Raw genomic sequence first — 22,735 nt, 5'->3', positions numbered from 1 at the left:
TTTCCTCATATGTGCATCAAACGTCCATGCCTATAAGAGATGGCGTAGACAATTTGGACATGGAAGTCCTCGAGCTTCCAAGCCTGCTACGTTTGCTACTGCTCATGCTGATGCTCTTGGTTGCTGGTAAGTTTGGTTTTAATACTATTTCACTTAAAGAAGTACAAAACACTTCCCATTCTCTATATATTTTTCTAGTCATATGTGAAATTCGTACTCTTATTTTGTAGGCTCTGAAGCCAAGACTTGCGGGGATTTCAGCAAGACCTATACCCTGGATGTGACCATGTGTAACGAGCCGGGAGAGCTTATTAACCGACCACCGAGCATGCGATCTTTGCGACGAAATCACACGGCCCGTTGTTGCGGCCGGCTCATTTCCCTTCCCATTATCGTGTTTCTACTGCGCGCCGGCTTAACATGAGGGGTGGAAAGGAAAATAAGCTCCGACCAATGTGAAAAAGGCGGTGGTCTTCGCTCAAAAAAAAAATGTGGTCTCAGAATTCATCCGACATGCTCCCTCCGTTTCATAATTCTTATCGAAATATTACATGTATATAGACGTTTTTTAGGAATTATGAAACAGAGGCAGTAATAAACAAGAAGAATTTGTACATAAAAATCATCGATCAGCAAGCATCACACCATGAAACTGGTCAAAAAAAAATGAAGCATCACACCATGAATGTCTTGTCATACAATACAGGAGTACATAGTAGCTATATCTATATATCTATCTATGGCGGTAGTATCTATATCAGCTCAGCGAGGGTTGATGCTGGGCACAACACCGCTGAGCAGGTTACTACCAGAGACATCGGACGACGACATGTACTGATCATTTCCTCCAGAAACCATCCTCGACGACGCAGGTGTGCCAGTGTTGCTAGGGTCCATGGCCACCGATTCCGAAGCTATACTCTCCGTCTCCGGCGTCATCTGCCATATCGTCTCCAGCTCTCTCACCACCTCCACCATTGACGGCCTTGCATCTGTTTCGTCCCGGCAACATCGCAGTGCCAGTGCAGCAAACCTCTCCACACATTCTCCCGGGCAAGGCCCCATCCGCCTGTCAACCACCGACAATATCATCCCGGACTGGTTCGCAGCCACAACCTGTATATGTAGTAGGTACCACAATTCAGTTTCTGTTTGCTACCATGTTTCACATCCCAAAAAAAACATCCCTCAGTCAAATCTCAGCTTGGATAGTTACCTCTCTCACTAAATTTTTCCCATGAGAAATAGGCTGCATCCCTGTCAGTAGTTCCAGAAAAACAACACCAAGGCTGTACACATCACTTTTGTCCGTCAACTTATGAGTGAGGAAATACTCTGGGTCAAGATAACCCTGCAAGCATAAACAAAGACAGCTGATTATACGGTGTGTTCCTCCCTTTATATGAATATACTAAAAAAATCCCTTCACTGTATCAAATCCAATTCCGAAGGGTCCTCCCGAGAAAACTTTTCTTTTCCCAATTCTTTCTCATTTAGTTCAGTTCAAAAAATACAATGGGTACTCAAAATACTTGAATTAGTATGTGCAAGAAATAGGCCAATTCGGTTGATTGCAAGACACGTTACAATATTTGGCACAACATACTCACCGGGGTACCCTTTACGACAGTGGACACATGACCAGGAGCGCTCCCCTCTATTTCCGGAAGTGGAGCAAGCCGCGATAGACCAAAATCAGCAACCTTTGAAACAAACTTTGAGTCCAATAAAATATTGCTAGCCTTTATGTCACGATGAAATATCGGAGGGTCTGCTTCAGTGTGCAAATAGAGTATGCCTCGTGATGACCCCAATGCAATTCGTAATCTCATTGGAAAATTAAGAGGCTCTTTTGCTTTCGCTGTTACGTAAAACAATAGTTAGGGGAGTTTTACAGGACATGCAACACATCAAAAGTAATATAGATGAGTACCAGTGAACAGTCTTAGCACACATACATGAAAGCCGTTCTTTTCTTTGCAAGCAACAAAATAGCATGGAGAATTTATTGGCTTGAACCTGGCTATCAAAATTTAACACTGGTACAATCCAAACTTAAGCTCCTTCGTACCTCTCATGATTGAGTTTGTTGGGAAAACAGTAGATGTTCATGTTGGGAGTTTAAGTGATAAATTAGTGATGCGACAGGCATTTATCATCAAGAAAGCTTGTACTATATTACGTACATCTGTGGAGAATGATCCACAACAGTTAAAATGCATACGTTTGTATCTTGATATTATTTGTCAGCTAGACGACCAAACTGTTAGAGTTGTAGTTGTATAGCCATGTTATATCCCCATGGTATAAGGGGTTTTCTGCATATTTGCCACACCTGTACCTGTATATATACTGGCCTTTGGCCTCCTGGAAATACAAGTTGCATATTTCCTAACATGGTATCAATCAGAGCCTAGGATTTGCTTTTCCACCGCACGCGCAACTATTGCAAATTGAATCGTTTTCTCTAATCTCAGAATCGATTCCTCTCTAATCTCAGATCGATTCCTCTCTCTGATCGAATCAGATCGAATCGATCTGATCGATTCACTGCAGCTCTCTCCCCTGCCCGCGCGTGGCCGCTGCAGCTCTTTCTTCCCTGCCTGTCCCCACGTGGTCGCTGCTGGAGTTATCTCGTCTCCGCTGGCCGCCAATGGTTGCTGCCCGTCTCTGCCGGCCGCCGCCTGCTGCTGCACGGGTCTTCGTCAGCCGTTGCTGCCTCACGGCTTCTCCCCGGCCGCTGGCCCTTTGATCGGGCTAGTCCTCTGTTCCGCTGCTCTGTTTCTTCGAACAGCAGCGTAGCAGTTTCCGATCTAGTTAAAAAAAAAAAACAAGAAGAAGAAGAAGAGAGAAACAGGTACAATGACGTCCTCTGGCTACGTTGCTATACCTCGCTGTCCCGTGATTTTTGATGGGATCAACTACACGGACTTCGTTGCCCACATGCGCATCCACACGCGCGGTCTTGGACTTTTGGGCGCTCTTTCTGGCGAGGTGCCGTGTCCACCGTCTCCCGTTCAACCGGTCGAGCCTTCTCTGCCGGTCCCTCTGACTGTTGATCCGACGGCTTCCCAGGATATTGTTGTTGCTGCCAAGAAGGCCGACGATGCTGCTGTTGTTGCCTATGAGCAACGGCTCTCCGACTACAAGCTTCTTGCTGCCTACACACACTGGATGGATGCAGATGCTCGTGCCTCGGCTGTTCTTGTTTCCAGTGTTCTGCCCCAGTTCTCCTCCGAGATTGTCGGCTTCTCCTCGGCGTTTCAAATGTGGACTCACCTGAGCCAGCGTTATCAGCCCTCTGGTGCCGCTCTGTACCTCTCCGTGGTTCGTCAGGAGCACGAACTTCGACAGGGTGATGCTACCATCGATGAATTCTATTCTCGGAGCTCAGCTATTTGGAGACAGCTTGATTCTCTTTGCTCCACTACTTGTGGCACTTGTGCGTGCTGTCAGACTGCTCGTGCTGATAAGGAGTTCCAACGTCTCTAGGAGTTTTTGTCGCGGCTCCGTAAGGAGTTCGAGCAGCAGCGTGCTCGGCTCTTTGCACGGGTCCCTCGTGTCACTCTACTGGAGGCACTCACCGAGCTTCGTGCCGAGGAGACTCTCTGCGTGGTGCTGGTTTATTGGAGATTCCCACCGTCCTCGCTGCTCGACCACCTGCTACACCGGCTACACCTCGTTCCAGTGCCTCGGCTCCCCTGCTGCCTACTCCGGCAGGTGGATCACGCCCTCCCTCTGGTGGTGGTCGCCCTCATTGCACCTACTGCGAGAAGGACGGTCACGGTTATTCTTCTTGCTTCAGGCAAAAGCGGAAACTTTCTCGTGGTTCTTCGTCTTCGGGCCCCGGATCGTCTACTTCGACTTCTGCATCGACATCCTCGGCCTTGTCATCCATCGAGCAGGAGATTGCACGTCTTCGTCGTATGCTTGCTGCTGCTGGTTCTCCCTCAGCAGGTTCTGCTACTGAGTCTTCTAGCACTGAGAGACCGCCTCCGCAGTTAGGTACAGTCCCGTGGATTCTCGATTCGGGAGCATCTTTTCACATGACCTCTGATTCTTCTATCTTGTCCCCCCTTAGACCTTTAGATTCTCCAGTTCATGTTCTTACTGCTGATGGTACTTCTCTTCTGGTTGCTAGTCAAGGCATTCTTAGCAATCCCACTTTCCATGTTTCTCCTGTTGCTCATGTTCCTCGACTCACCATGCAGCTTCTTTCTGCTGGTCAGCTTACTGACTCTGGTTGTCATTCTCGACGCTGACTCGTGTTCTGTTCAGGATCGTCGCACGAGCAAACCAGAGCTGGCCCCCGGCGCCGTGACTCTCAAGGCCTCTGGGAGCTTGACTGGCTTCGTTCTCCTTTCGCTACCCCTGTCGCCAGCCTTTCAACTCCAGTTGTTATGTCTACTAGCTCTTTTCGGCAGTGGCACCATCGTCTTGGTCATCTATGTGGTTCTCGTTTGTCGTCTTTAGTTCGTCGAGGTCTTCTGGGGTCTGTCTCAGGAGATGTGTCATTAGATTGTCAGGGTTGTAAACTCGGTAAACAGATTCAGTTACCATATCCTCATAGTGAGTCAGTGTCTAAGCGTCCTTTTGATCTTGTTCACTCAGATGTTTGGGGTCAGGCTCCCTTCATTTCGAAAGGGGGTCATCGCTACTATGTTCTTTTTATAGATGATTTTTCACGCTACACTTGGATATACTTTATGTCTTCTCGTAGTGAGGTTTTATCTATCTATCAGAAGTTCGCTGCCATGGTTCACACCCAGTTCCACACTCCTATTCGTGTGTTCCGTGCAGATTCTGCTGGTGAGTATACCTCTCGTTCTCTACGCGGATTCCTTGCTGAGCAGGGCACGCTTGCTCAGTTCTCTTGTCCCGGTGCTCATGCTCAGAATGGTGTTGCTGAGCGCAAGCATCGTCATCTACTTGAGACGGCTCGCGCCTTGATGATCGCTGCCTCTCTTCCTCCTCACTTTTGGGCTGAGGCGGTATCTACCGCTGCCTATCTTATCAACATCCAGCCATCCTTTGCTCTAAAAGGGGGCATTCCTCTTGAGCGTCTTTGGGATTGCTCTCCTGATTACTCTGAGCTTCGGTCATTTGGCTGCGTTTGCTACGTTCTTCTAGCTGATCGCGAGCGTACCAAGCTGACCGCTCAGTCTGTTGAGTGCGTCTTCCTCGGCTATGATGATGAGCACAAGGGCTATCGGTGCTGGGATCCGAATGCTCGTCGGATACGGATTTCTCGGGATGTGACTTTTGATGAGTCTCGTCCTTTCTATCCTCGCCCATCTTCTCCCGAGGTTACCCCTGTAGAGTCTCTCTCCTTCCTGATTCTTCCCGATACATCTATACCAGCTAGTCGATTATCTAATCGTTCCACTGTGTCTTCACATCCTCCCTTTGAGACTTCACCCCCGTCGTCTCCTCCCCACACACCAGATTCTCCCGATCAGCCATAACATTCTCCTGATGCTCCATCTACCTTGGTTCCACCTGTGCCTTCCTATCCTTTTTACTACACCGGTCGTTCTCAACTTCCGGCTACTCCGGTTTCCCCTGTTCGGTTATCTTCCCCTAATATTTCGGACTCTCCTGTTCAGTTATCTTCCCCTGTTCAGACTTTAGATGTGCCTGGTCCTTCAGGTGAGGCCTCGTCTACCACTGTGCAGCCTCCCGTTCCTTCATATGGCCTCCGCACTCGTCCGCTTCCTGCAGTTGACCGTTATGGTTTTGCCAGCGCTGCTCCTCTTGAGCCATCCTCTTATCGTGATGCTGTTGTTCATCCTGAATGGCAGCATGCGATGGCCGAGGAGATTGATGCCCTTGAGCGCACTGGCACGTGGGATATTGTTTCTCCTCCTCCCCGTGTTCGTCCTATCACTTGCAAGTGGGTCTGCAAGGTTAAGACTCGCTCTGATGGTACTCTTGAGCGCTATAAGGCGCGTCTTGTGGCTCGTGGTTTTCAGCAGGAGCATGGTCATGATTATGATGAGACCTTTGCTCCTGTGACTCATATGACCACTGTTCGCACTCTTCTTGCTGTGGCCTCTGTTCGTCACTGGTCTATTTCCTAGCTCGATGTCAAAAATGCCTTTCTTAATGGTGAGTTGTGTGAGGAGGTCTACATGCAGCCACCTCCTGGGTATTCTGTTCCTGACGGCATGGTTTGTCGTCTTCGTCGCTCTCTCTATGGCCTTAAGCAGGCCCCTCGTGCCTGGTTTGAGCGCTTTGCCTCCGTGATCATTGCTGCTAGTTTTTCCGCCAATGCACATGATCCTGCGCTCTTCGTCCACCTTTCTCCTCGAGGTCGGACTCTCCTTCTCCTCTATGTTGATGATATGATCATCACTGGGGATGACCCTGAGTATATTGCCTTTGTTAAGGCACGTCTTAGTGAGCAGGTCCTTATGTCTGATCTTGGTCCCCTTCGATATTTTCTTGGGATTGAGGTCTCTTCCACCTCTGATGGCTTCTTTATTTCTCAGGAGAAGTACAATCAGGATCTTCTTGCTCGTGCTGGTCTTACTGATGAGCGCACTGTTGAGACTCCGATGGAGCTCAGTGTTCATCTTCGTGCTTCTGATGGTGAGCCTCTTTCTGATCTGACTCGCTATCGTCATCTTGTTGGGAGTTTGGTATATCTAGCTGTCACTCGTCCAGATATTTCTTATCCGGTTCATGTTCTCAGTCAGTTTGTTTCTGCTCCCACTCATGTTCACTATAGCCACCTCCTTCGAGTTCTGCGTTATCTTCGTGGGACTGTCTCTCGCCGTCTTTTCTTCCCACGCTCCAGCTCGCTCCAGCTTCGGGCATACTCGGATGCTACCTGGGCTAGTGATCCTTCGGATCACCAGTCCTTGTCTGCTTATTGTGTTTTTCTAGGTGGTTCTCTTATTGCTTGGAAGACGAAGAAACAGGTTGCAGTCTCTCGTTTGAGTGCGGAGGCAGAGTTGCGTGCTATGGCGCTTTTGACGGCTGAGGTGACTTGGCTTCGGTGGTTACTTGAGGATTTTGGTGTTTCTGTTACTACACCTACTCCTCTTTTGTGAGACAGTACAGGTGCTATCAGCATTGCACGTGATCCCGTGAAGCATGAGCTTACCAAGCATATTGGTGTGGATGCTTCTTTCATGCGCTCTTGTGTACCGGATCAGGTTGTTGATCTTCAGTTTGTGCCTTCTGAGCTCCAGTTAGCAGATTTCTTCACGAAGGCCCAGACTAGAGCACATCATGGCTTTTATCTCTCCAAACTCAGTGTTGCTGATCCACCATGAGTTTGAGGGGGGGTGTTAGAGTTGTAGTTGTATAGCCATGTTATATCCCCATTGTATAAGGGGTTTTCTGCATATTTGCCACCTGTACCTGTATATATACTGGCCTTTGGCCTCCTGGAAATACAAGTTGCATATTTCCTAACACAAACATCAATTGTGTGACTGTAACTACTAACTATGTTACCTTTGGCAAGAGGAAGGTCAGAGGTTGCATATCTGTGCCTGCTAGGTAAATAGAAAAACACCCTTGCCCAACAGAGCAAATACAAAAAAAAAAAATTCAATAAGATAAGCAAATTTAATAAATCATGTCAATGATTATTTTAGGCCAAGATTCTCAAATTGTTTCCAGTGTAAAGGTTAGTGTCCCTGACATTGTTAACTGTTAATGGCTGTAAGTAAAAATTTGAGATGCAGCTTAGCGGCTACAGAAATGAAGTTCTAACCTGAAAGATTATCACGGAGAGTACCATTAGGCATATACTCATACACCAGCATCTGCAATACATGCTTTCACAGTATGAGTTTATATCATCATAAAGTTAAACCAAATGTGAAGTACCATTAGGCATAAACAGAAGATAGGCAACAGTTCGGCTTCTGCAACAAGAGTGAGTTGGCCTCTCAATAACGAAGTGTCAACAAATGTATGGATTTCTCGCCAATAAACAAAAACAAATGTATGGATCACAACAAATTTGGATATTAGGCTTTCCGCAGCCCATATCAAAACAAGAAGGCAATTGAGATAATACAGCAACATTTGATGAAAACTATTATTTTTTATTAATTTGTAAAGAAGTTGCAGGGACAACCTGCTCATCCTCTTCATCGCAATAACCAAGCAAAGAAACCAGGTTTCGGTGATGCAGCCTGGACAACAATTCTATTTCTGTGAAGAACTCCTTTGAACCCTGAAGTGATCCCTGCTGTGCACGTTTTATTGCTGCTATTGTTCCGTCAGCCAACACCCCCCTGTATACTTTCCCATACCCTCCTTGACCAACTAGTGCCGAATCACTAAAATCATTTGTACAATTTGATAATTCTTCAAAAGTGAAGTCTTTTACGCCATCAATTTTCATCGGAACTCTTTTTGCTGCAAAGCCGGTAGAATTTTGTCATTGAACAGCCGATAACTATTTCTTCAGATAAATAGCAACTCATCTCGAAAAGGCAAGAATGCTGCAACTCTACCAAAGAAATCAGAAGCGACTGAAATAACAGTTTTAAAGAAATAAACAAAGGTGAACAACTGAAACATTACAACGAGTTTGAAAAGAGACAAATCATACAAAAATGATAAATGGAGGTTTTACCAGCGCGTTTCTTTGAAGAATGTTTCAAACGCCTTCTCAATATAATGAGAGTAATGAGGGATGAAAGAATCGCTGCTGCAGCAAATGCTGCAATGACAACACCAACAACGGCACCTGTACTCAAACCCGACTTTGTAGGACGCTGTAGTACTGTAAAGATACCAAGGGAAAGTGTGAGTTCTCTCTTCAAGAACTGCTATAGTTGCTGGATGCCAAAGTTGGCAAAATTTTCAAAGTGGTTACATTTTATAAACAGTATGTGATGAAAACTTCCACCACAGTGTCATCCGCATCCTTTTACATCCCAAAATATTCCTCTAAGTTGTCATATTCATATTCTTTTCTGGGTTCAAAAAAGGATGTCATAGTCATATTGTACTCAACCCAATACTTTTTTATTGTGGGCCCACAAAACCAATAGATGCTGTATTATTCTCTTGTATAGGGTCTTATTTGGTTATTTACAGGCACATGCACATATACTTATATTTTGGCCGATGGAAGGGTGAACTTGGTAGCTCGAAAGATGCTGAAAATCGAGAAGCGGAGGTCCCATGACAACCAGAGTACACTCATATAATCAACAAAGGTGAACTTGGTAACAGGAACAAGTTTAGGAACATGTTAAGTTGAGGGTGTTAAGGGAAATGTCAGAGAGACGCAATGAAGAACACTAAATTAGGATAAGTGAGTCACGGTAATATGTCTATTTGGGTTGATGTGTCACATAATATACATTCCCTTTGAAGAGAACATGGGCTTATTAAGTTTGTGAACACGAATAAACACTTCCATACATCAATACCCACAGAAATTACATGTCATCTCCATTTAAGTAAGCAACATGTGGTCTAGCTTCGCCCCCATCTATCTTTACTAGAAGGAAAATAATTTGTAAAATGGCTCAATTATAGTAGTCCCTCCGTCCTGAAATAAGTGACGTGTATTTGTATAACCTGTAGGGTTCAACTGAGCCCAAAGTTGTTGTTTTTCCCACCAAAATGTGTCAATTCTTAATATGTTCTAAGTTCACAAAACAAATCTTACTAGAGTGGAGTAGTGTTAACACAGGAGTGGAAGTGATATACAATTTATGAAAACATAATTTTTCATCACACGCTAACTTTCACAAGTAACATCGGCATTCTCGGTGACTGATACGAACTGTACAGTGCAAGTCTCACTACCACAGTTGTCCTAATTCGAGTGAATACGAATAACTGTACCAGGAGCCATATCGAATAATTGATACTCAGAGAAGCACTAATACAAACATCTAGAAACCAGATAAACGTTTTGACAGAAAATAAAACGAAAATATGGAGTCTAGATAGCATACTGTTGTTGTACCACCCTGGGTCGAAGTCGATAAGCTCATAGGGCCCAAATATATCAGAGTCCCTGATCAGCCAGCCTGTGAACATATTTCTCAGTCTTAACAATTCCTTTGCATTAAATAAGGCAGTGTTATTTGGGAACAGTTTCAGATTCATCTTCAGCCTTGGCCCTTCTTCCCACATAAAAGTTGAAACTTCTAATTGGTACAAGGACAATGAAAGCCCAGATGATAGGTACTGCTGAAATTGGACTTCATAGGGAATAAAATCCCAAAATCCTGGACTCTTCAGCCGGTACTCGACATAAAGCGGAATAGCACATATGCATTGAATCGGTGACATTAATATGATTTCGTAAGGAAGGTCGGTAGAGCATGGCTGACAAAGTGTACTGTTATTTGCAGAACCTCCAGGAACAACAACTGGAGCTGATTGACAATACTGAGATATATTCAGTTGGTTTTGAGATGTGCATATGGGGTTTCCAGATAACCTAACATAACATATCAATAAAAGGAAGTATAAGGTTTCTTGCAAATGGATTTGAGAACAATATAAAAACTCCAACAGAAAGTGCCAAGTGGTATACAATATGCTCACCGCTTCCTTATGTTTTTTTAGATTACAAGGACCCACACTCACATACCACCGGACACACGCTAGATCTAGAGCGGAGGTTGCCCAAATAAAACCACGATTTGTCCTATACTCCACTGAGGCACTGACCACAGGACACAAGGTTTACCACTGAACACGCACACGTATGGAGGTGCGAAACACCGGCACTCAACCCAAGGATTGAATCATTGAACCCAGGTGGGTAGATTACCAATGAGCCATGACTAAATTCGCTCACCGCTTCCTTATGTGAATAAGTCTCTTTTCAAATTATATATTTAAAAAATACCACATATGAAAAAAATACATTGAATATCCATTATGCATTCTGAGATGAAGAAACCAAGGTTGGTGGCTGCAGGCTAGTCAACTTATAGCTACAGTAAAAATGACTGGTCAACATCAGAATTTATTATTATCAATTCCAGGATGTCAAAATGGCATCTTTCCAATGGTAGAAGCAGGTCAACATGTATCTAAATTTGATTGACGAGGAAATTATTCAACAGAAATGCGTACAGGATGGTAACATTAGCAGGAGGGGTAAGTGGACTTGATAGATTGGTGAGAGAATTGTTATGGAAATCCCTGCAAAATATTCAATGGAGCATTAGATTATCAGTCCCGAATAACTAATTTCAACTAAGCGTCATAAGTAAAACTGTGAAACAAAGTCTTACAGTACAAGGCTCCTGTTTCCATTGAAATCAATATTTTGCCAGATATCAGATGGAACAGGACCATCCAAGTTATTATTGTCCAATGACCTGAACAAAGAAAAAAGTACAGCTCAGTCTGATTCAACTGATCATTGATGGACATTACTGCCATACATACTGTTTAAGATAAAGAAATTTCTTTGTTGAAAAGTAATGGTTATGCTCATGGCATGGGTCCACAGAAGGTACTCTAGCGCCCGGCTATTGTTCATGTCAGAATACTAGTTAGTCAGCTTATCTGTTAAACTGATGTTACCTGAGCATACTGTAATCATTACAATTGAGCAATAATGAAGTAAAAGCATAAGATCATACTTACAATCTTTGGAGATTAGGAAGGCTGGAAAAACTTCTAGGGATGGAACCGTTAAGAAGATTATGAGAAAGATCTCTGCACATATTGCAAAAGTGAGTATAAACAGGAAATAATAGTTCCCCGAGGGGGGGAGGGGGAGATCAATACATGATACTTCTTATAAATTAAAGTAAAATGCCATGAGTTCCTTGCGAGGACTCTCTATTTATACACTGTGGTTATGTTGCTCGCTAGTTGGCCAGATGGTATAGGACCCGCCAACTGATTCCAACTAAGATCCCTGAAACATCAATACAACAAAGATCAGAGCAAGTGATGGCTGCCAAACTCCCTAACCCCTAAGCATAAGATGTAAGATTTTCGTACTAAGCAAAATGGTCATATGCAAGGTAAATATGCAGTTCAGAATTCTACATACAAATAGCCAAGTTGCGGTATTCCAGTGACATCAGGAACAGGACCTTCCAAGCTGCAGTTCCTCAAACTCCTGATGTAGAGCATACCAATTATTAGATTAATCTGACACTGTCATAAATACTCTAAGAGAAAAGAGAGGCAGCAGGCTGAGTTAAAACTTGCATTCTTGAAATATATACAAGTTTACAACTTAATTTGAACGGCATCTCACAAGGAACCCCTCCTGATATACCAGCCACATTAGGTATTTGTATAATGCAGACCTCAATGAATTATTGCAATACCCTAAATTTCGCCTAAAAATATATGACCATTAATTAATAACGATGGCTCAATGTGTTTCTAAAGCAGACAGATTTTTGCAATAGAGCTTGCTTTCTTTTGTGTAGATAGGCCTAGCAAGCAAAACCAGAAAACAAAAATCGTATAACCTTAACATGTGATTCATGCAATTATGTCTATTCTTACAGGGATTTCTGCTACAGCATAACCAAATATTCCCATGATTTTGCTTTTCACAGGCCAATGCACCAATCTTAGTCTAACTGTTCCCAAAAAATTGATAATTCGTAACAAAAGAAGGAGTTTAATCAGATGGTTGCATGGAGCCAAATGTCCAAAGTTGCTTTATTAACTATTATCCCGTCAACAACTATGCAGTAATATTATCTAAATGAAGGCAAAAGTTCAACTCCACAAGTCAAAGATTCCTTATTTCCTTTAAAACAATTCAACCAGATGAAGGGACATTCTCGTTGCAATGCAAAAATCATCATTATTGATATTAAATTTCATTTGGGCACAGAACTGAAAATAGAGATATATGTAAAAATATACTTACAATTTCAGAAGTGTGGTGATATTGCCATAAGATGAAGGAATTGAACTTCCAGAGAAGTTGTTGTTGTCTAGCTGACTGGGATGATTTTGAAAAGATATAATTAGATGGACAGTGAATGTATATATTTTTATAATGTGGTATCTCAAAGACGTGTTAAAAAGCCAAGAAGATGAACTGCAAGTTACTCAAGTTGCTATGGATCTCTCCATGTATTATGTTCTTTGTTTCTTTCTACTCCCTCCGTCCCAAAATAACTGACGTGATACAAATTCACGTCATTTAATTTTGAATATGTAGATCTCATAGTTAATTTTGAATTACCTATGATATATAAATAACAGAAAATGCCAAAAGACTAGCAGGAATATTGAATATGTTTCTAACTACTGCACAATAGTAGGCTTCTTACATGATAAGCAGTTTTGGTAACTTCGATAATGCTGGAGGAAGATAGCCCGATAAGTTATTGTTATCCAACAATCTTCAAAAGAATTATATTGTCAGTAAAGTATAAATGAAAAACAACATTAGGGCTGCAGTGGTCAGGTACTTACAGGTGAACGAGTGAAGGTAATCTGGACAATTCAGGTGGAATTTGACCACTCAACGAATTGTTGTTCATGTGACTGCAGAGTAATTAGAAATCCATTAGGATAAGTACAACTAGTGCTCGTTAACAGAGAGACAAAACCATATCCTACTTACAAGTGTTTGGTATTGTTCAGGTTAGCAAATGATCTAGGTATGGATCCGGATATATGGTTCTGATCAATCTGAATCCTATTCAGATTAGGAAGGAAGCCAATTTCCTCTGGTAAAGAACCAGACAGCTGGTTCCCGTTTAAGAGCCTGCAAATATAGGCAATCGGAACCTTGTTCAATGAGCAAAAACAATTGTTGAAGCAACAAAGAAATCACAGAGCCCATTCCAACCACAAAAGGACATGATATAGTGATACACCTGCAATAACTCATCTAAGAGATATAATTGTTTATCTAAAAGAACTGTTGTATCATGAGGGGATGTAAAATGGAAGTAGAAATACAAAATATCATAGTGCGGGCTATATCCAAGCACTGCAGTTTTATAGCAACAAGAAAAATAAAAAACCCTATGTCCAACCAGAAGGATATGAAGGAAGCTGATTCAGGTAGATCATGTTTGTAATCATTGCTGTAGATCTCAACTTACAGTAGTTCCAGAGAAGTAATATTGCCAACCTCCTTAGGAATGCTCCCACTGATTGAATTCCACATAAAATCCCTAGAGAGAAAATAAAGAAAGTACTCAATCGCCCTTGTGTATGTAGTACTGGATTAGATGAACAGGCAATCTACACGATATTTAGGCAATTAGGAAGCTGAACTCACTCCACTTACATTATCTTCATGTGAGAAAGCTGGCCAAGCTCAGGAGCTAAAGTTCCAGATAAATTCAGCTGTAGAAGCTGCCTGTTATCATATACATGTTGCAGATATAAATACTTTAATAGGCAAGATAGCGACCAGAGCATGGTCAATATCATCAGGTGAAACATATTTTCATAAAGTGTCTCAGGAATTAGATTCGTCTGGAAAAAATCAGTATGAGATTTCTAGGACGAAAAAACAGTCCCAAGTCTAAGCTACATGCATTTTGGATCCTTTTATTGCACTAGCAGTCCATCAAAGCTCCCGATAGTTTAAATATCATGGCTACATTATCAAGAATGGCAAAACGGCATGAATATAATTAACGCCGCAACATCTCTCTGGTTAAAAAAGGGGAAGCTGTAAATAGATCCAAAGAAGCAAACTTGATCTATTAACAATGCGAGTCAACATAATTGTTTATATGACCAAGTTCCAAGTTTTTCAATTCATAACCAAAAGCAAGCATAACGGAATACAAGGGAAAGGTTGTCCAAATGATAAGTACATGATAGATAAGGAGATCAATTATGCACATACAGTTCTTGCACATGAAAGTATCCATCGCTTGCTGTTGCATTGTAACAGATAACACGGGACCAATTTCCGACGCATGGATCTCCACGGTTCCAGCTATCGAGACGTCCAAGTGGATCAAGCAAGCTGCCTTTGATAGCTCTCAAAGCATCGACTGCACACCAATTGAACCAAATGTACAGAAAATTAGTTTCATCGTGCAAACAGGATTAAAAATATAAATACATGTAGTATCCCTGACTTGTCGTCTTGTTTGCATCTCTCCTCAAGTGAAGGTCATGGTTATGAGGGAACAAGGCAAATGAACAAAAATATATAGGGACCAATCAAACTAAATAAGAGGTATGTAGGCAGGGTGTGGCGGTTAAGATGGATTTTACCTTCCCATGGTGCCATGATCTGTGCAGTCGTCGGTTGCACATGGGCAAAATACAATGTGATGATAATGGAGCAAAGATATAACAGGCCGGACTGTAACATGACGCCGTTGCAGAGAAAATTTCCTGATTTGGCAGGAGTGTTCAGAGTTCACTGATGCAGGCTCTCTCTGATGGAGGAGTCCATTCCCTGAAAAGGAGCAAAGGAGAAACACAGTTATTTGTTCAGATACAGAAATACAAAAAAGGATAACCTAAAGCCTGTGATGCACCGGATTACTGCTCAAACTTGTCAGGAAACTAACAAAGTTGTGACCTTCTAGTAACCGGGAATTTGTTAAAATATGCATCTGAGGGAGTTTCCAAAAGTCAGAGTAGCATTGTTTGCCACTCAACAAGCACTTGGAAACCAGTAACAGCCATAAACACTGAAGATTCAAGTGGATATGGGATTGGAGACAGAGACATGATATGGCATGAGAAATTTGGTGGAAGGAAGAAGCACCCAATTAATCCTTTTGCTGCTGCTCTAATTAAGTCACACAGCACACGCATCCAATGAAGGAGGCTAACAATCATAGCACGGCAGCATGAAGGTAGGAAGCTACTAGGTTTATGTCATGGGAGAAGAACTTGGATCGACTACCGTGAAAGGGAGAAAGGAATCGATGCAAGCATAGTACAATTAACCAAGAGCAAATTAACAGTGAAATGAAGCTGAACTCACCAGGAAGCACGACAAAGCAAATCAGCAAACTGAGGAGACGAATCGATCCGCCGATGATGCAGCAGAAGGGACGAAGAGGGAAGGGAGGGCAGGGCAGGAATGGTGGGGTTAAAAAAAAAAAGTGGGAGTTGTAACTAGCACGGAGTCCGGCAGAGAATCAGTATTGTAATGGAAGCTGGAGATGGGATTAATGGGGAGAAAGGGACAGCAAGCTGAAACCAGGGCCCCTTCCTTGAATCCAGAGCATTATTATACTAGTAACCAATTGAATTGAAGCCAGGACCCGTTCTTCCAAATCTCAATCTTGATCAGTTCTTTCTTTTCAGACGAAATCTCACTTATTTCATTCGCCAACCAAAGAAAAGGCAGTGAGGAATTGACCATGGAACGGATTGAATTGGGGTTGGTGGTATCCATCCACCCATCTGTCTCACCCCTGACCTCAGCAGCAGCACATTTCTTCATTGAATTTGATGTCAACGAAAGTGGGTGGGTGTTTCCTTCCCTCCCTTCACCCAAACTAAAGTTATAGGCAGCGACAGCAGCAAGAAGACGAACAGGTCAAGGGGAAGGGGGAGGAGAAGAAGAGTCAATGGGGAAGGTCATACTCAAGCGCCATGCCCGAACTGAAGTTGCGCGCAGCCTCCTCCTCGCCGCCGGTGGCCATGGTTGCTGCATGCGCCGGCGCCGCCGAGGAGGGCAACAAGGTAGGTCCCACGTTCCTATGTCACTTCTATTTATCAGGATGAATCTGTATACTTCTCTTAGAATAAGTTAATTCGGGACGGAACGAATATAATTTTTTGAATGGATATAAGAAAAAAACTGTTTTTTCATACTTTTGTCTGAATGGCTCAAAATATTTAACCTAATTTCATATTATTTCATCAAAACACTCCACTTCCTAAATATAAGTCATAACTTTGTCGTAAGTCAAAGTTCTTAGTAAAACTAATTTAGGTTGACCGGGTTTATAGCTGCAATATTAAATTAGTCTATTATGAAAATATAAATCATGGCAGATTTAGTCAAACTAATTTAAACGTATAGATTTCATAAACTTGATCAAACTTTAAAAGTTTGACTTGGCACAAGCTAGAACTGTTATACTCTTTTACTTTTCATGCACTTCATTTATTATATAATTGATTTTACCTAAATAAATGGTTAGATTTATATAATAGACGACAACTTTTATAGATCGGAGGGACTAGCATACTGGTAAGCCAATTCAGAAAAAAATTGAGCCTAAGTTTTTTGGGGCGCAAGTGCTCATAATAGGTTTATATTTGACATATACACTAACAGTTCTTTGAAACTGTGTGTGATTATACAATTCATGTATTACATACCTAAAAAATATCCCAAGCTAAAAGGATGTGTACAATTAAGAAAAACACTTGTAAATGTTTAGGGAACTACCTTTGATTGTTCAATTCATTTTCATACCTGCTAAAATTATGTTAGTCGAACGTGATTACTGTTTAGTTGAACAGTTGAAATAATAGTCTGTCAAATTTCGTGCAATTTGGATCAAAGGTTCCTAAGCAGCAATCAGATTGCCAAAGGGGATAAAAACTGTTTTTAACTCTGTTGTTCTGTAGTTCTATCTCTTATGGTTGGTTGTTGCGGTTATATGCATTTTGTACCAATATGCTCACAGTGGAATTTGCATGGATTAGTGGACCATAATCGTTGTTTTTTGCACACCATCTTTGGAGAAGACTTTGTACCCATTCGTTCTCACATGAACACCACAATTCTGAGTCGAGAAAAGCACATCAACATCACAATATTACAAACTAATATATATGCTCTACATAGAATGCATTCGGAAATGACCCAAAAATGGTGGATGAGCTAGGCATATGAATTTGACTGCCGCGTGATGAACAAAAGGAATCGTATATAGTTTGTATGGTATATAAGCAGGTAGCTAGCTAGAGAGGGAAGGCGTGTGGGTTGGTGCCGGCGAAGGAGTTGGCGACGAAGGAGGAAGAGGAGGCAGGCGGTGGCGTGCCGTTGATGGTCATGGTGGCCATGTTGTTATTGCTGCTCATCATGGTCATGCTCATGGAGGCGGAGTAGGCACCGCCGCCGTAGGATGCTGCGGTGGAGATGGAGGTGGAGGTGGACGACGAGGCCGGCCGCGGACGCCTACGGGGCGCGGGGCCCTTCTCGGCCCAGAGGAGCTCCTGCGCCTGGACGGACGACGACGAGCCCCCGCCAAAGCTGATGCAGCAGCAGACGCTGCCGGCGGTGGAGCCGGAGCCTGCCTTGTGGATGTAGCGGTGGCTGTACCTTCTTCCCAGGCAGTCGATGCACTTGCGGCCCTCCGTCATGTCGCCCATGCCGGCTCCGACGCACCGCCGGCAGTAGACGCGGCCGCACACCAGGCAGCGATGGCGGAAGAGGTAGATGTAGCTGGTGCACAAGGCACAGATGTTGGAGTGCGGTATGCCTGGCCGCCTGTAGTTGCCATTTCGGCCGCTCATCATCATACCAACTGCGGCAGGAGGAGGAGGAAGATGCTGCTGCTGCTGCTTGCTGTTGTTGTGGCGGCCACCAGCGGCGGCGGCGGTGACGACGACCGGAGGAGGAGAAGGTGACAGCTCGAAACCTGCAGCTACAGGGACGACAACAGGGCCAGCCACCCGCTGATCACCGTCATCGTCTGACTCTATCTTGTAGGTGAAAATGTTGGTGGAGGACCTGAGCAAGGCCTTGTTGGTGCGCTCATCGTCGTCGCCATCGCCATCGTCGTCGAGGATAGTACCCAAGGTCAAGGGCGGTGCAGCGACGGCGGTGGGTGGCCGTGGGAGGAGGTCCCTGAAGGTGAGGTCCACGGAGTCGTCCGCCACGCCCAGGTAGAGGTCCTCCAGCTCCTGCCGTGCCATCCTCAACGTCGTCTTCTCGCCCATGGCCGCCCTTCATTTCCTCAGCTCTGCTATACATATATAGCACTAGCTCCTTGTGCCTGATGGTGCCCGGCCGGCCGATTCAGCTAGCTGTTCTATCGATTGACAGGGAGCATATATCATCATTATTAGCTGTGTTATCGTTTTGTATTTGTACCTGTGTTACCGGCCATTAATACCGAGGGCCTGCAGCGTCCAACTCCATCGATACATCCCATGCCATGCATGTACAAACGGCCGGCATTGTCCATCCAGTCGTCAGCAATTACTACATAACATCAACAACACCTCATGCATTATTCATATATCTATGATTAAAACATAATTAACAAGATGACCAAGTTCGAGAAAAAAAAGCAGATGACCAAGTCCTATAATCAAACATAATTAAAAAGATGACCAATTCCTCTGTATTAAACTATCCCATAAAACTACTCCAGCCTAAAATAGCAAAACTACAGTGAATTTCAAAATTAGCAACCTATATGTAGCCAAAAGATGCCTAACTGTATAAAAAAAGTTGTTCTGCAAAACAGGAGTATTTAATATTCTTCTTCACAGAGAAAAAATATGTATATCATCACGAGTAACAATGCCTGAGGAGTGCGACATATACGAATCGAGCCGACAAAATCCATGAGTTCCTCTAACAGAAGAGACAAATCCACAAGTGTTCTACCACCACCTGATACTCCCTCCGTCCCTAATTAATTGGCGTCGGCTTTTTTGCAAAAAAAAACCTGTAAATTCCCGAAATAAACCTGCAGTCCACGTTCTATTGGAACTTTTGCAAAAAAAACCTGTAAATTTTCGAAATTAACTCGCTGTCCACATTTAATTGAAGATATGGACTGCAGGTTTATTTCGAAAATTTACAAGGGTTGTTTTGCAAAAAGGCCGACACCAATTAATTAGGGACAGAGGGAGTATTTATTAGCTGCAATGCTTAATTCTCTCCCTAGTGGGAGAGGGGATGGCTATCTTGCTTTGCACCTGACAGAAACATATGAGACTTCGCTTTGCATCATATTCACTCTGCACTCTACAAGGAAACGTGTGCTAGCTCTTTCTATCTTTGGCCCTTATATACTACTCCCTCCATCCCATATTAAGTGACTTTCTATTACATGTATCTAGACGCTTTTTAGGTATAGATACATCCATATTTGAGCAAATTTGAGTCACTTAATATGAGACGGAGGGAGTATAGATGAAGCAGGAAGCAAGAGGTTAAAAAAACTCTACTCTAGATCACTCTCTGATGAAGCAAACTCCTCCACTAGCTCAAATGCATCAATTTCTGCAAAATAGGTCCTCTGCTCCTCGATGAAACTCTGACTTGCTAGTGGATCACCAGAACTCTAAAATGCAAATACGGTGAGAGGAAATAAGAGTACATCTTCTTTTCAAAATAAAATAATAGAAGGCAAATAGTTTCATGAATGTCGAAATATCAGCAAGATAACAGGGCTATTAAATGCCATGTAAAAAGTTACTACCATAATGGTACTTGAGCAGAAAACATGATATACCTTGTCTTTTTGCTGGGAGGTGATGATGCCCCTGGCAGCATGTCTCCAGTCTTTACCTTAGGTTTACTGGAGGTATACAAGAGGGACATCAATCAATCAGAAATAACAATGACAGAGTTCCATCCGGAATTGTGGAAGTTCAAATTTCACACCAAGGTAAAAAAAAAGGAAGCCTGAAGAAAGGTAGAACAAAGCGAAGGACGATGTAAATGATGCTAAACATGAAGATGGAGCAGACTAAGGCTAAAATGTTGAATGCTTGTAAGCATCATGTCCCATGATCTACAAATAGATGCAGGAACACCCTATGAAAATGGTGATGCGATCCAATTTTTCAGAGTCCTAAGTACACAACTTGCTTGCACGTCCTTGATTCGTGCAAAAGGGTCAACACAAAGTCGTTGTTGATTTGGATGCCCTTGTGTTTCATATATAGTATTCGGTTTCCATGGCCCTCAGTTCCCATACTTAAGCCAAGTCCCAGTCATAGGCTTCACTCGCTTTTAATACTATCTTGATATGGCATCACAATGGTTATATGGATAATCAGATCACACGATATCCAGCAGTGTGATAAACGTCGTCAAGAAAGAGGACAAGATTGTAATGAGTGGGGGAACAAGATCAAAGAACACAGCACCAAGGAAGTGACAAGACAAAGATATATCACTAATAAATAATGGGCTGCTTTAATAAGGTATTCTCATTTTGTAACATAATGAAGGCATACTTCTACTTTGATGCAAGCAGCGTGCACTACCTACATATTGCTAAGTTCTTAATGGGCATTACTTGGAGCCGAGTGCTAATGTACACATACCTGATCTTTTTAATCTCCTTTAGGCGACAGCAATAACTTTGAAGCTCCCTTGTGGGTCCATCCTTGCCCTTGACCTCAGCAACTACTGCCAACAAGTAAATGAAATAAAAAGGAATGAGCTAGGGCGGGACTGGGGCTGCTGCACACGCGCATGTGCAAACCATCACCACAGTGAACACGCGGCCTCCTCATGGCAGATCAAATGGCCGAGACCCGATCCCCGCTCAGCCATGGCTCTATAAATTAGGTAATTTCAGTAGCACAGACACACCTGCTCTTAATCTGGTACAGCGGAGGAAAGGACGATTTCTTTCATCACGAAAACTAGTATTCTTCTTGTACAGTCAAAGGTGTAAGAAGTCTGAGTAAAGCCGGGGAAAGTTCTACATGACAATACAACAAAGATTAATAATGGTTGTTTTCCGTAGAGCATTTGGATAACACAAGATAGGCCAATCTGAGATTAAATTACCATCAATCAGACAACATGTCTAGTACTCTAGTAGCTTGGCAATCAAGTGACGAGGTGGGCTAAGGAAGGTTAACATGATGGGAGGGTTTTGAAACCGTGGGGGCGAGGGAGCTAGCAAGAGCGACTGATCGATTATTAAGGAAACCACGTGGGGCGGCTAGTTCCAGCAGCATTCCATCCGATTCCGTTCATCTTAGAAGAAACAAGCACCAAATTAAGCAGGATGCAACGAAGATGGTCTCGTGTCGCTCACCACGAGGAGGAGGCGGAGGCGGAGGACAGCGGTCGCTGGGGGCGGTGGAGGAGCCTATGCTGGCGCTGGGGCTGGATTGAGCGGTAGCCTTGAGGCGGGAGGTAGACGACGAGAGGTTTGTGGGAGGAGACGCCGCCGCCGCCGCCGCTCGCCATCTCTGTCTCGAGGGTAAGGGGAAGAGGAAGGGGCCAACTCAAGTGAAGAACATCATCAACTTGGACTCCAAAGCCCAACAAGCATTTTTATTATTGTACTCTACTTGTACATTAGCGTAAAATTCAAATTCAAATTAAAAAGACCCGAAAAAATCCACTGCTATTTAAAACAGACTCTAGCCTTTCACCTCGATGTTACAAAATCAAGGTTATTAACCCATTTTAGTACCATGTCCTTGGCTCTCTTGCTACTCCAGACTACAGGATCATGCTAGGTTGCTTCATGTGAAAAAAGTTCTACGTGGAGGCTTTTTTCTGCTGGGATGCTCATCTTGCAACAAGCTCAATAACATACTCTCTCGGTCTCATGTTAAGTAAGTGACTCAAATATCTATGTCTAAAAATCGTCTAGATACATGTGATAGAAAGTCACTTAATATGAGACAGAGAGAATATTTATTATTAGCCACTTTTATGATTAGCCAACTGGCACTACAAAGCTCCTCTTTTATCTTTTTGACAGTGGCACCACAAAGCTGCTCAATAGTCCAGTCTGGAGAAGTACATTGTGTTTACACTCTACATTTTTTGCTTTTGGACACCACTTGTCGCGCGCGCATTTTCTAACCTATAACAATATGGTAAGTACAAATAACTATAGCTACTTTTATAATCCGAGCCATCTAG

The 22,735-nt window shown here is 43.3% G+C and overlaps 2 protein-coding genes across 16 annotated transcripts; both read right to left on the bottom strand.

Moving 5' to 3' along the window:
- Positions 1-552: 552 nt before the first annotated feature.
- LOC100821592 (probable LRR receptor-like serine/threonine-protein kinase At1g06840) lies at positions 553-16,622 on the bottom strand. Of its 8 annotated transcripts, none has more exons than XM_014899017.2 (21): positions 16,507-16,622; positions 15,175-15,361; positions 14,798-14,948; positions 14,228-14,299; positions 14,040-14,111; positions 13,553-13,696; positions 13,402-13,473; positions 13,257-13,328; positions 12,848-12,922; positions 12,008-12,076; positions 11,801-11,869; positions 11,593-11,664; positions 11,235-11,321; positions 11,074-11,142; positions 9,939-10,429; positions 8,600-8,749; positions 8,096-8,379; positions 7,727-7,778; positions 1,611-1,861; positions 1,217-1,351; positions 553-1,116 (listed from the first exon to the last, which is right to left on the bottom strand). In XM_014899017.2, exons 2-21 carry the CDS (start codon positions 15,272-15,274, stop codon positions 763-765), a joined length of 2,841 nt encoding a protein of 946 aa, XP_014754503.1. In that variant the 5' UTR covers positions 15,275-15,361; positions 16,507-16,622; the 3' UTR covers positions 553-762. The 8 variants fall into 8 exon arrangements, 6 of the variants coding, with proteins under 6 accessions (XP_014754503.1, XP_003565200.1, XP_024316075.1 ...); XM_003565152.4 differs by lacking the exon at positions 16,507-16,622 and adding an exon at positions 15,899-16,433; XR_002964169.1 differs by lacking the exons at positions 553-1,116; positions 1,217-1,351; positions 1,611-1,861; positions 16,507-16,622 and adding exons at positions 2,248-2,341; positions 7,369-7,526; positions 15,899-16,443.
- Positions 16,623-17,612: 990 nt separating this feature from the next.
- Positions 17,613-22,130, bottom strand: LOC112271186. 8 transcript variants are annotated; one of them, XM_024460317.1, is made up of 7 exons: positions 21,641-22,130; positions 21,440-21,551; positions 21,169-21,253; positions 20,349-20,414; positions 20,062-20,177; positions 18,974-19,084; positions 17,613-18,875 (listed from the first exon to the last, which is right to left on the bottom strand). In XM_024460317.1, exon 7 carries the CDS (start codon positions 18,817-18,819, stop codon positions 17,839-17,841), a length of 981 nt encoding a protein of 326 aa, XP_024316085.1. In that variant the 5' UTR covers positions 18,820-18,875; positions 18,974-19,084; positions 20,062-20,177; positions 20,349-20,414; positions 21,169-21,253; positions 21,440-21,551; positions 21,641-22,130; the 3' UTR covers positions 17,613-17,838. The 8 variants fall into 8 exon arrangements, with proteins under 8 accessions (XP_024316085.1, XP_024316086.1, XP_024316081.1 ...); XM_024460318.1 differs by lacking the exon at positions 20,062-20,177; XM_024460313.1 differs by having other exon boundaries at positions 17,613-20,177; positions 21,169-21,250.
- Positions 22,131-22,735: the final 605 nt, after the last annotated feature.

The sequence above is a fragment of the Brachypodium distachyon genome, chromosome 2, assembly GCF_000005505.3.
Source record: "Brachypodium distachyon strain Bd21 chromosome 2, Brachypodium_distachyon_v3.0, whole genome shotgun sequence".
NCBI lineage: Eukaryota > Viridiplantae > Streptophyta > Magnoliopsida > Poales > Poaceae > Brachypodium > Brachypodium distachyon.
Note: the sequence above shows the minus strand (reverse complement) of the source record. Positions and strands in the feature narration are given on the sequence as shown.